The sequence below is a fragment of the Procambarus clarkii genome, chromosome 70, assembly GCF_040958095.1.
Source record: "Procambarus clarkii isolate CNS0578487 chromosome 70, FALCON_Pclarkii_2.0, whole genome shotgun sequence".
NCBI lineage: Eukaryota > Metazoa > Arthropoda > Malacostraca > Decapoda > Cambaridae > Procambarus > Procambarus clarkii.
In genome coordinates, this window is record NC_091219.1 from 16,412,558 (window position 1) to 16,426,243 (window position 13,686).

Genomic DNA, 13,686 nt, shown 5'->3' on the forward strand with positions numbered 1-13,686 from the left:
GAGCGAGGGTATTGGAATGCCAGCCAGTCAGACGGTAACGAGGCCAGAAGGGGTATACGGGTCTCATATCAACCCGTCCTCTTAAAAATAACGTCACTTTTGGCTCGTATGCACATTATGGCCAAATTTGGACGTAATTTGAAATGAAATCGACTCACAAAAGTGACGTACTGTTCCGTTTTCTGTTTGAGTCGTCCGGCTTACTTGGATAGCTTAGAAAAGGATTCTTTCCATTAACGTTTTTCATAACGTTTTGAAACTTTATGAGAATTTCCTGCCCACCTAACCTAACAGAGGACCCTTAACTTACTGTTGTTGAAAAAAAAATCCCAAATTTATTTTCAATTATTTTTTATTTTCAAATTACGTCCATATTCGGCCATACGGGCAAACGGCCAAAAGCGACGTTCTTTTTAAGAGGACAGGGTGAGAGTTTTTGGAGTGAAGTAAATAAGAGATCTGTAGCCATTTTCCCTTCTCCCACTCTAAAATATATCAAGCTCAATTTGTTATATCTATGTTGACATGACGCATAGGATGTGGGTCAGTAAGGTTAAGGAATCTTTGGGTCTAGCCAGGAACTCGATGGGTGCTAACAGCACGGAGAGTATTGGCTAAGAGAAGTTAATAAGACTAAAGAAGAGGTTACCAGTAGGCCAGTTGGCCCATTCCGGGCGGTGACCATATGTATCCAACCCCTATGCCCCTATGTAGTCATTAAGCCTACTTGTAAAGCTAACTATAGAATTTGTCTCCATGATGTTAGCCGCCAACATGTTCCACTCCCTTGTTGCTCAACCAATACCTCCTTATATATACCCTTCCTGAATCTTTACTTCTCTAGCTTATATAGCCATTGTTACAAGTTCTGACCTGGTCTGATAGTTTCAGTACATCATATCTCCCTTGTTAATAGCCTCGTACACCTGAGAGACCGGTGATGTCTTCCCCTCGCCCTCTGCCTCTCCAGGAATATTTGCTCAAGTAATCTCTTGTCGTCTGGCAGGTCCCGATTCCCAGGGTTAAGTCTAGTGATCCTACCTTGTATTTAATTGAGGGGAAACAATGTCTCCATTGTAATAGGTTTACACTACTGTACATGCTTTTATAATTGACGTCTTGCCTTTCACGTTTACAAGTATTCTGACTTATAGACCTATGCTGAATTGCTCTATAGATCGTTAAATATTTGTTTAGCATGAAAAGGGTGTGGTTATGGTGTCCTCACATCCCAGTCTGATAATATAATTGGACTTTGGACAATTTAATAAAAAGCAATTGTGTTTAAGCATCAATGGCTGCTTGTAAATTATGTTAAGTTTCGGTTTAAATTGTCAGTTAAATCTTATGGGATGTTTTCAGCAACAATAAGATAGGTGTTTTCACACGGCATGTCGCCATACTTACCTAGACCTACCAAGGGAAAAAAAATCACAGTGGTCACAATATCCAGGAGCAACGATTCCACGTTGAATTAACGATACTCATGGACATCGTGCCCACTGGGATACTGCTCCATGTAGCCTATCAAAGGCAGACCAACAATAGTTATTGCCTTTCAAATTAAAAGAATAACACAGCAACTGTCGGAAAACAATCCACCAAAGTAAACTAAAATGTATGACTTAACATTGTGTTTCAACCCGTCCTCTTAAAAAATACGTCGCTTTTCGCTCGTATGCGCCACTCAGGCTTTAAAAGGACGTAATTTAAAATGGAATCGGCTCGGTAAAGTGACGTACTGTCCCGTTTTCTATTTTGGTCGTCTGGCTTAGGCTGTTAGGGTTAGGAGAGGACACTTTAAATTAACAGTTTTCATGACGATTTGAAACCTTAGGAGAACTTCTTGCCATCTTAACCTACCAGAGGGCCATTAACCTACTATTTTGAAAAAAAAAAAAAAAATCCAAAATTTATTTTAAATTGTGACAATTTGTAAGAGGACAGAGGTTGTACAACAGAATTATTCACATCCTTCATCATCCCAGATCTGAAGGAAAACAAATGAAGAACTCAAGTTAAATATAATTTCTTTTCAATCGCTCACCTTAAGCCTTACCTTATAGTTTTTTAATGGAATACGACATGTCAATCGGGTTGCATCAAAATATCCAATTTTTGCTGGATGTCCAGTCATCTCTCCCTGCTTAGGGCTCGAAACTGGCGGAAATCACAAGAGGAGTGGGCATTCGTGCTACCACAATGCCACAGGAAATGGGGTTACATATTGTAAATATAATCTTGAGGTTATCTTAAGGTGATTTTGGGGCTTAGCGTCCCCGCGGCCCGGTCCTCGACCAGGCCTCCTATTTGTTAACAACCCCCCCCCCCAGGAAACAGCCTGTAGCAGCTGACTAACTCCCAGGTACCTATTTACTGTTAGGTAACAGGGGCATCAGGGTGAAAGAAACATTTTACCCATTTGTCTCCGACTCCACCAGGAATCGAATCCTGGACCTCAGGACTACGAATCCGAAGCGCTGTCCACTCAGCTGTCAGGTGTTGATGGTAATCCGCTTATTACCAAAGTAATTGGTTCACCTTTTGCTAAGGTTAATTGTTCACTACCACTGCATGTTTCTGTTCAAGGAATCTGCAGTCCACTTCCTGAACTCATAATGTATCACATCAGTAAATATTGTATACTGTGAAAAGTTTACACTACTTGCTGATGTAGGTTATTTATATGTACAGTATGTGTAAGATATGGCACATAAAGACAACGAAGGCCAAAGTTTCGAATACGGGCAACCTGTCCTCTTAAAAAGAACGTCGCTTTTGGCCGTTTGCCCGTATGGCCGAATTTGGACGTAATTTGAAAATGAAAAAAAAAAATAAAAATAAATTTGGGATTTTTTTTTTTCAACAACAGTAAGTTAAGGGTCCTCTGATTAGTTAGGTGGGCAGGAAATTCTCATAAAGTTTCAAAACGTTATGAAAAACGTTAATTTAAAGTCCTCTCATAACCTCTGCGCATACGCCGGGCGACTCAAATAGAAAACGGAACAGAACGTCACTTTTGTGAGTCGATTTCATTTCAAATTACGTCCAAATTTGGCCATAGCACGCATACCAGCCAAAAGTGACGTTATTTGTAAGAGGATGGGTTGTGTGTATAGTGGGTAGGTTCAAATGACTAAACGTGCAACAACAAGGTTGAACTATGTTAAATTGTTGTACAGTATTACATTAATATTAATTTCATGCTGAAATTTGGTAAACATTTACACAGGGTTCTTCAGCAAGATCAGCGTTTAAGGTTCTTTGACACAAACAGTCCAGTGCTGAATAAATGGTGGGGATGAAGGACATCGGTAATCGTCAGCTCTCTGTCCTCGAAGAGGCCACTAGTGTGTTAGTGGCCCTCAGGTAAGTTCAGGTCAAACAGTCCAGTGTTGGGCCCTTGACAGAAACACAGTAGAGTGCTGGTCCCTTGACAAAAACGCAGTAGAGTGCTGGTCCCTTGACAAAAACACAGTAGAGTGCTGGTCCCTTAACAAAAACACAGTAGAGTGCTGGTCCCTTGACAAAAACACAGTAGAGTGCTGGTCCCTTGACAAAAACACAGTAGAGTACTGGTCCCTTAACAAAAACACAGTAGAGTGCTGGTCCCTTGACAAAAACACAGTAGAGTGCTGGTCCCTTAACAAAAACACAGTAGAGTGCTGGTCCCTTAACAAAAACACAGTAGAGTGCTGGTCCCTTGACAAAAACATAATAAAGTGCTGATCCCTTGACAAAAACACAGTAGATCCCTCCCTCACCGGAATTCCCTAACTGGAGTGAGAATCAGTGGTTCAGGAAGCTATGATGTCTGGTCTTTTGAGGCTCATATTACAATCATTCAGGACCTTCAATGTGATGAATGATGTGTTCTTGTATTCACCTAGTTGTGCTTGCAGGGGTTGAGCTCTGCTCTTTCGGCCCGCCTCTTAACTGTTACTAACTGCTAATCCCCCCCCCCCCCCACACACAAACACACCCAGGAAGTAGCCCATAACAGCTGTCTTGAAGCTGGCAGCTTGTCAAAGGTCAAACCCCCTTAACCATTTGTCCTGGAGCCTTTTTCAAGTTGGATTTTAAAGTTCAGCAGAGTTTTGGCATTTACTGCTTTGGCAGGTCGGCAGTTTCATGAGTTTATAACCCTGTGGGTGAAAATGTATCTCCTGTTTTCAATCCTCCACTGTGGCTTTTTGAGCTTGAAACCATTACTACTCTATTATGCATGAGTGAAGTACGTAGTAGCAGATTTAAAAAGGTTTATAGTACTGTACAGTATTTACAGTACTATACCATAAAATGATGCAATATAAAATGGTCACTGCTTGATCGCAAGCGGGGATGTTTCTGGCGGGGGAGAAAGAAACAATTGCGCAGCGCGTCCCGCGGCGTTGCGCGGGCAGTTTGGGGCCGTATAAATACGGGCGCACAATGGGGCTCTGCCCTCACTCCGCCTGCCCTCGCCGCTGCCCTTGCAAAACCCCACCCTCCCCCCCTTTGCAAGCGGCTGCTTTTGTACCCCCGTCATGCTTTGCACAGTTGTCCCAATTGTCTCCCCACTGCATGTGGGAAGGGGGGTGCAGCGCCGGTCCCCAAGTGTCCCGCTGTCCGCAGCTAATACTTTGCCCAGTCTATGTGCTAGTAAGCCCTACTTGTAGTCACACCCCCTTCTCCTTATCCATTAGGTCTTTTACGGCCTCTTGGCCGGGTACATTACGTGTTATGTGGTCTCTCACTTATTAGTTATTCTTTGTGTCCTGCCTGTTATATCCTAGTGTTATATAATTACTACACATTTGCACTCGGCCTTAATTCTAGTACCAGTTAACCTTTAGGTTTCTGCAGAATTAGTTTCCATGTCACTATAGGCTAAGGTCTCATACTTACTACGGGTGTACCTTTTAAGTTAAATCTAGTCCTCGGACTTGGAATTGTTACTGTTAATTCTTACTTTATATATTTACTTTATATATTTTAATATAAACGTTATATATTTACTTAATTTATATATTTGAAACTTTATATATTTACATGTTCAATATTAAGTTTAATATAATATCAACTTTGTTATAAGTCTATAATATAAACCGTGTTTAATATAAACTTTATATAATTACTTACTTTATATATTTGAACTTTATATATTTACATGTTCTGCAGAATTTAATCTTCAATAAACTTTAACGCCCCATACTGCCAGTATCTTTCTCCCCCTGGTCAGAAAATGAACGTTACTAGGTTAAGTGTCAAAGGTTCAGTGGTACCTCAGTTTTCAAATTTAATCCGTTCCCAGAGACGATTCAAAAACTGATAATTCGAAAACCAAAACAAATTTTTCCATAGGAAATAATGTAAATTGAATTAATCCACTCCACACCCCCAAAAATATTAACTAAATAATACATTTTATACATAATAATACTGATAGGTACCTTACTTTTAGTACTGTGTTTAGTTTCGAGTACTGCGACGGTCGGGTGGAGTGAGAGAGAGCCCCTCTCTGCCCCGGAATTGATATGGCCCCAGACTTCGCGCGCATCTGCGTGGGGCGCACTGCACAACTGTTTCTTTGTCCCCCTCTTCAGAAACATCTCCGATTTGTATTTCAAATCAGAGGCCATTTAGTGTTTGGAAGGAGAAGGGAATTATCAGGAGAAAGCACCAAGCCATTGCGACAATATAGCAATGGGAAGGGGTCAGGATAAGGATTTGCGATGGGACGGGGGAAAAGGAATGGTGCCCAACGACTTGGACTGTCAGGGATTGAACGCTGACCTGCATGAAGCGAGACCGTCGCTCTACCATCCACCCAAAGTGGTTGGGCATTTGGAAGGGAAGTTCCCTTTCATTATAACAGCAGTGATGACATTTCAGGGGTATTCTCTCTCTTATGTTTTGCAGGCATACCACTTGGACCTGGTTGTGGCTCACTGCTTGCTTGTCTTACTAAGAATTTGTTTATAGACACTTGTTTTTCCCAACGTTTTAATACTTGTCATATAGTGAGACATTGTCTCACAATGAATGATCTCTTGTTTTTCCTCTATCGTCATCCTCACAACTATTTTCTTAGGTTGAACTTTACCACTGACTTTCTTGGAACCCTTGGCATGATATATATAATAAGAACTTTTATGTTCAGAAACCAAAAAAGCAAAAAAAAAAAAATTATATTCTTCAGAAAGAATTCAAGCGCAGTTGTCACTAGGCAGAAGACACTGGTAAACTGAAGCACAACATGTACTTGGTAAGCCCATACGTGTATCAACAAACTCTAGCACTGAGGCAAACTTCGAGTACCAAGTCAAATTTTTAAAAGAAATTTAAAAACCGAGGTTCCACTGTATTTGAAGGTCAACAGATCATCATACTGTGTGCTAATGTTTGCCAAAAGCTAAGTGTATAAATCAAGCATATATGTTACATCATTGTTGTTTGTGCTTTTTAGGGGTCTGAAGCCATACTGACAAGAGCTAAGTACATAGTGAATATCATGATTAACTAGGTAGGAGTAAAGCTGCTTGAGCATTAGTTTCTTGAGCATTAGTTTCTAAGTATTTCATATAATGTGGATAGTTTTGTTATTTGTCAATAGTTAATGTCAGTTTGATTTTCACTAACATCATCGTTAATCTTGTCACATATTACTGTAAACACCAACATCAGGAAACTCTAATTTTGTCGAATATTTTCTGCAAATAACCAAATCAGAAGTCTTACCAACAAGTCTTCAAGTCACCATCTTGCCAAATCTTACTGCAAACAACCATCATCAAGAGACTTAAATTTTTTAACCATAAATTCAACATGTTAAAGCTTGTACTTACCTGAATCTGAGAACGTTCTTCATTACTGATGCCACGAGACTGGAGAGAAACGATAAGAGTGATTTTTGACTCCACCCACACTCTCACCTCCTCCTGTACGGTAACAAACCTGCCCCATAACTCCAGGGCTGTTTCATACCGCAGAATAACCTGAAAAAGGGAAATAATAAATAATAATTTGTTGGCAACAGGAATGCTGTGTATGTACTGTATGTATGTATGTATGTGCACACATGCATGCATGTGCACACACACAACAATAAGCTTGTATCAAGGTCAAACTACTGACCCTTTTCATGATGTAATCCAACAACATCTGCCTAATTCATGGGAACCTATTTACTGCTAGGTGAACAGAGTCATTAGGTGAAGGGAAATGTGCCTAACCATTTCAAGCCTTGTCCAGGACTTGAACCCAGGCTCTCTGATTGTAAGTCAAAAACAAAGCTCATTGCAAAGTTCTGTTGTTATTTTTGTAAATATTTTATATAAATCTGAATAATTAAAAAATATATATATTTTTACAATTTCTCCCAGTTAAAAAAATTCTTTATAATTTTAAACATATAAAGACCACAAGTTATAATGAAGCAAAAATGGAAGAACCACTATCTTACCGATTCTAGTCTTTGTGAAACACTATTCCAGCGTGTTAGTTGTGTCTCCACATAATGGGTTTTCTCCACATGTACTGCTTGAGTCTTCAGCATCTCTAAGAGATTCATATTAGAGACCATAGATCCCTGAAGGTTCTGAAGTTCTTCTACATGCTTCCTCAATGCAGCCCTATTAACAGAAGGCAAGTCCAAGGCACTTTCAAGAAGGTATTCAACTTCCTGCAGGAAGCCATCTACTGCATCAGATGAAGACATGAATTTCTGCCACATTTCAAGGCGATTTTTCAAGTTGGTTTGAGTTTCATTAATACTCTCTGCCACTGCTTCAAGCCGCTCTTGAAGAGCTGCAACTTGTAATGTTAATTCTGATAGATGGCAAGGGTGATGGGGGTCTTGACTTAAAGTTTCCATGCATTGTTTTACCTTGGTGATATCTTCTTCAGTACGGGCCAAACTATCATAAATTGTTTGACATGAATGAAGTGCAGCCTTGAGGATCTGTTCACCTTCTTTATCTACTGCTTTACACCTTTCCATTGTATTTTCAATATGTCCTACTGTGAGAGAGATGCGTTCTACACGGCTGACAGTTTTTTGAACATGATCCAATGTGTATTCTAGTGATGCTATACGCTGCTGGATAGTACAAATCAGCTCTTGACAAGTTAGAGACAATCGACCAAGGGTGTCTAATGTTTCTTCATCTTGCTCGTCCTCAGTACTGGACACTTTTGTTAAATGGTCTAAGTTTTCCTTACTGTTCAAAATTTTGATGCGCAGCACCTTATAATTTTCTGATATATCTCTGAGTTGCTGTATTGATGTCACATTAGTATCAATGTTCTGTAAGGCAACTTCAATATTTGAGAGTGTATCTTGAGTTTCCACCAGTAACTGTGGAACAGGAACTACTTGAATCTGGATCCGGTGTAACTCTTTTTCCTTCTGCTGGAGAAGTTCCTCAAGTTCATGCCACTCACTCTTGAACTGTGAGAGGAAATGTCTCTGGTGTGTTTCATCTGCCATATTTACTAGACCCACTGATTTATCAAAGTGGTTCATGCATTCATTTAGTAGTACACTCTGGCTATCAAACTGGGCCTTGAGATTCTGAAAAAAATCAAGTAAAAATGAAAAATAAAAAATGCAATTGTGATGTCAAAATTAAAGCATTCTTGCATGCTTATATCATTTACAATTCTTAAAAACCAAATCTGAGTAATATATGTTTGATGCATACAGTATTTCCATTTACAAACTCATTGGAATAGTTGGCTTTATGTTCAACTATATACAAACATTTTGGATGTTTCCAGGTACTGAAGGTTTAATAAGGAATATCTGATTCACTTGCCAACAAATTTAAAATGTCTATTTGGCTATTATATTCTTGAAGCAGCTGTCTTTTGCTCTAAGTCAGAAACAAGAAAATGTGGAAAGTATAAGATCTGTAATAACTAGCAAAAGAACAAAAGAAGAAACAGGAAAAAAGATAAAGAAACAAGTAAAAAAAAAAAGCGTTGAATGTAATGAAAAGCAATTTTGTGGGCGAGTCCCGGAGACTTCCCGGAGCTTACTGGGCTGATATGTATGTATCAAACCGTGACATCAGTCAATTCGATGGAGTTTTAAACCTACCGGGAACCACGAGCCAGAACCTGGCCTCCTCAGAAAGGCATGAGGAGCAATGGCCTATAGAAACCTCCATATGGTTGGAAGCATTCTATGTCTGCCATCTACAGGGTTAGGCACCCAGGAAGGTAGGCATCCCAAAACAAACTACCACTGGTTAAAAGTTGCGACTGAAAGCTGGAATTAGCAAGCAGAACTCCCCAAACCGAAAACAAGCAAACAATCAGCATCGCCGCCGCGCCACTGTCTGCACAGTTTCCCCCCCCCTTCCTGGGAGGGGGGAAGGGGGAGCCTCAGATCCCCCTGCACCAGCTTTCCAACCCTAGTTCAGAGGCTGAATGGAAAAAAAAATGCAAAACAAAAACCGCCGACCGAAGGGAGGGAGGGTTGCCAGCAAGCTTCTTGGACTCGCCCAGAAAATGGTGTTTCATTACATTCAACACTGGTTTTCTGTGATGAGCCCTTCCGGCTCCCTGGAGCGAGTCGAGACAACTGGCTGCAACCTGCAACCCAAAGCAACACATGCCTGATCAGAGCCAAAAACATTAACAAGATACCGTGCGGCCAGGACCCTGTTTGACAGCTAAAAACCCCGAGCCCGAATGTCAGCCCAAGACATGTTACCGAAAACAGCAGCCAAAGCTACGAACTTGCGAATATTGTGAGCATGGGGATAGACTGCAGGCTGGCTGGACCGTATAACCTTGCAGACAACCTGGGAGACCTGCACCCTGTAACAGGGAAGATGGGAAACCAGGTTCACCCAAAGCGCATCCCTAGTCACCGAGGCTGTGGTGCGCAAGTAACAACGAGGAGCCACAACCGGACATACTGTAACACATGATGCACCCCCTGGCTGAACCAACCAAGCATCAACAACCTCTGGAAAACAGCAGTCACATCCTTCGCCAGAAAAGAAAGAGACGGCTGTAAACAAACAAACCAACCACCAAACCCGAAAGAGCAGAAACCCCTGCGCCGGAGGAGAGCTTGAAGCTCCCCAACCCAACCCCCAGAGGCCAATGCCAACAAGAAAAAATTCTTAGAAAAACAATCCTGAACCTAAGGGGCCACCACAAACCAAGTGAGAAAAGAGAGCACATGGTCCAACGAACAGGACAGCTCTGGCAGCACATGAGTAGGCCAAAGGTGAAACAACGCAGGAGATAGTTTGCGAAACGGAATAGATGGTACCAGCACACTGAATGCAATCTGAAGCGGCTCCGCCAGCGTTGCATGATACGAGGCGACAGTATTCGGCACAAGATGACAGTCCTGAGACAGCCAAGAAAGAAAGGACAAAACAACCTGATCAGAACTCACTCACAGGACTCAAGATCAAATGTGCCACTGACCCAACAGGCAGCATGATAGAGCCTAAAACAGTGTCACCCTGAGACAAGAAGACAGAGACAAGACTTCAAACGTGCATGAAGTGAGATGGGACTCAGAGGACGCATCCATTGGACCAATGAGCCTCAATGAGGTTTTCCAGGGACCTTAGGCTGACTGTTAAGGGAAGCCCAGGCAAGGTACATGTACTGCTAACCAGTTATCCCAGAACTATCATCAAACAAACAACAGCTGAACCCCTGCGACATGTACAATCACAGGCGCCTAGCGGAGGGCCACCAAAATAATACAAGTGGTCCTGTAGCCACACCAGGCAACCAAAAGAAATAAAAAGAAAAACCCTACCAAAGTAATGGCTCAGTTAAATGTTAGGCCCACCTCTCAACTGTCAATCAACCTTTTACTAACTACTTTTTTTTTTCCCACACCACACATATACACATACACGCCAGGAAGCAGCCCGTAACAGCTGACTAACACCCAGGTACCTATTTACTGCTAGGTAACAGGGGCATTTAGGGTGAAAGAAACTTTGCCCATTTGTTTCTGCCTCGTGCGGGAATCTAACCCGTGCCACAGAATTACGAGTCCTGCACGCTATCCACCAGGCTACGAGGCCCCTGTAAGTGTGGAGTGTATGTGAATGAGTGAGTGAGTGTGAGTGAGTGAGTGAGTGAGTGAGTGAGTGAGTGAGTGAGTGGAGTGGAGTGGAGTGGAGTGGAGTGGAGTGGAGTGAGAGAATGGGAGGGTGGGGTTGGAATATGAATGAAAACATAATTTATTTAAAATTTATAACATACCCAAATCTGATTAAATTGCTCTTTCAGCTTCTCTTGGTCTTGTGGAGTCAGGTCAATATTTTCCAGGGAAATCTTGGCCTGTGAACACCACTCCTGCAGCTTATCCATTTGGGTTTGATAAGTGGACCAGTGGACGTGCAGTTCTTCCAGGCGCTCCAACAAGCGACCGATTTCATGGCGGAGTCCCATGGTTTGCTGATGGTGAGTTTTCACTCGCGTCTCTAGGTGAGTGCAGGTGATGGCGTCTCCCACTTTGCGGACCACCTCCACCAGATGGCCCATGTGAGCCTCGTGTGTGACGCTCTCCACCAGCAGATCCTGCATTGTCACCACACATACATACACACACACATTAGTCATGCCAAGGGTTATATTAGCCCCCTCTGATGGCTTTGGTGCTAGACAAAGTACAATGCCCCTACTTACTCTTAGCCCAGATGAGGTAGCCCACTATATCCATTTTAATTATAGAAACTAATGTAATAGGTTAGACAACTAATACAGTATACAAATTATTATTTAAGAATGCTACACGAAGAATCTAAGTCAAATACAATAAACCACAGGAGTGTACATTAATAAGATTTATTATGCCCGGAAATTGTTTAAAATCTGCTCTGAAATCAGTTTAAATTTGAACTGATATTACTGAAATTATTACTATTAAATGAATTATATTACAAGTAAAATTAGGAAGTTCTGAATGCAGATGTAAAAGATACAAATGACACTGTATTATACAAGTTTAGCATAGAGCTTCAGAAAGAAAGTGTAAATTAGTTTCATTGCAAACTGTGATGCAATTTATTGCAATGTTCTGATAGTGTTAAAAACAAAAAAACATTTCTCATTATTTACAAATAAAGATGCCATGAGGAGATTTCTCTCCAAATGCCATATACATAACACATTACTATTGTCAACAGATCTTATTTACTGATGTTCACAGTTTGCATGAGTAATATTAAGAAAACAACAAAAACTTGCTAGCTGTTCATTCTATTTCTAAAATTAGTAATTAGAAAAGATAATGTCAAAGGACACCTTTGGATTTTTGTTTTGTACTAAATTCCAAAATAAAAATGTAAATGTTTAATGGTCAATTTCTGATGACATTCCCCACACAAGGACAACCTTTACTATAGCAATATTTGCTATAGATAAGCTTCATCACATTTGCTGATACACCAAATATAATAGCTTATATATTCAATCCCAGTGAGGAAGGAGAGTAAGGCTAATATAGTAAGGTGAGGGCTGGATGACACTGGGCTGCACCACAGTGGCCTACAGCCTGACTCCAGCCTTGGTTCTGCCCTGATGGTGATGTAACTGCATACTAGCTGCCTCTAGGCACTTCCTTCTGTTCTCTACCTGTCCTCCTCCACCAACTCTCCCTAGCTGTGATGGAACATATCAACTACATATATTGGTTTTGGTGATTCTTTCCAACCTTGAAGAAGCTCATCTTTGCTGAAATATTGTCTACAGGGAAGACTTGTCATTTCATTCTGTTTCTCTTCACAGTTTTGTCAGCAATTGAAAGTGGGGTATTAAATCCATAGGGACGAGCAGTGAATGGTGTCCTGAGTGGATAATATGGGCCATAACTACAAGAATGACTGAGGTACTACCAAGGAAAAAAGCATTTCATATGCCCAAAATTCCATTATAAAAATCCAAATGGTCATGGTAATTCGAGATGCTGACTGAAAATTAAAAAATACCATACTAATTAAAGGCACTGAAAGGGTTAATATTTTATTATTCTCACCTCAATGCGATTAGTTTTAGGAATTATTGCATAGTACTATATAGGGATATAGTACTGTCAGTCAACACTTACAGGAAAGAAAACAACTGACCAGAGGGTGAAGGATTCACCCATGCAAAAATATTTGGCATATTATATTCCTTTATCTACACACAGGCTAACACTACTTTTGTAACACTAGAAAGGCAAATTCCAACTTTATTTTAAAGTGAAAATTAAGTATTCAAATTGTAGTTAGGGGTATTTAGAATTACTGTATATAAAATTGTGTACAGTGCCCATAAGCATTATAGACATCTAAATGATGAGTTGCAATACAGACAAGATTTACTAAAATTATAGTTTCAAATTTAAACATGTTCGACTCATAATGCCAATTTTGCTTTTCAATACATGAGTCGGGCAACATTACAAAATAAATGTGGCCAACTGTACAGCATAAGGAGAAATTCTGAAGCTTTGTCAAGCTAGCTAAGCACATTTAGTTATCTATAAAGAAAAAGAACACCCCAGTTCTAAAGAGGCATGGTGTAATACTGTACTGTGTTAATTAAAGAACTTTTACAAACCTGACATTTCTGAAACGGGCAAATTATGAATGCACATACACAAGTGTTATCACAAAACATGATGTATCTAAGAAAATACTAAGGCCATACAATGGGGTCGAACCCATATCCCTG

The 13,686-nt window shown here is 40.6% G+C and overlaps 1 protein-coding gene across 6 annotated transcripts in view; it reads right to left on the reverse strand.

The window, feature by feature from the left end:
• The window catches only part of LOC123775278 (uncharacterized), a 477,428-nt gene that overhangs the window by 63,035 nt on the left and 400,707 nt on the right, over positions 1-13,686 (reverse strand). For all 6 annotated transcript variants that reach the window (XM_069311593.1, XM_069311592.1, XM_069311596.1 and 3 more), the window contains 3 exons: positions 11,230-11,547; positions 7,445-8,554; positions 6,828-6,977 (listed from right to left, as the gene is read on the reverse strand). In XM_069311593.1, the coding sequence (XP_069167694.1) occupies positions 6,828-6,977; positions 7,445-8,554; positions 11,230-11,547 (1,578 nt within the window). The remainder of the gene's footprint in view (positions 1-6,827; positions 6,978-7,444; positions 8,555-11,229; positions 11,548-13,686) is intronic.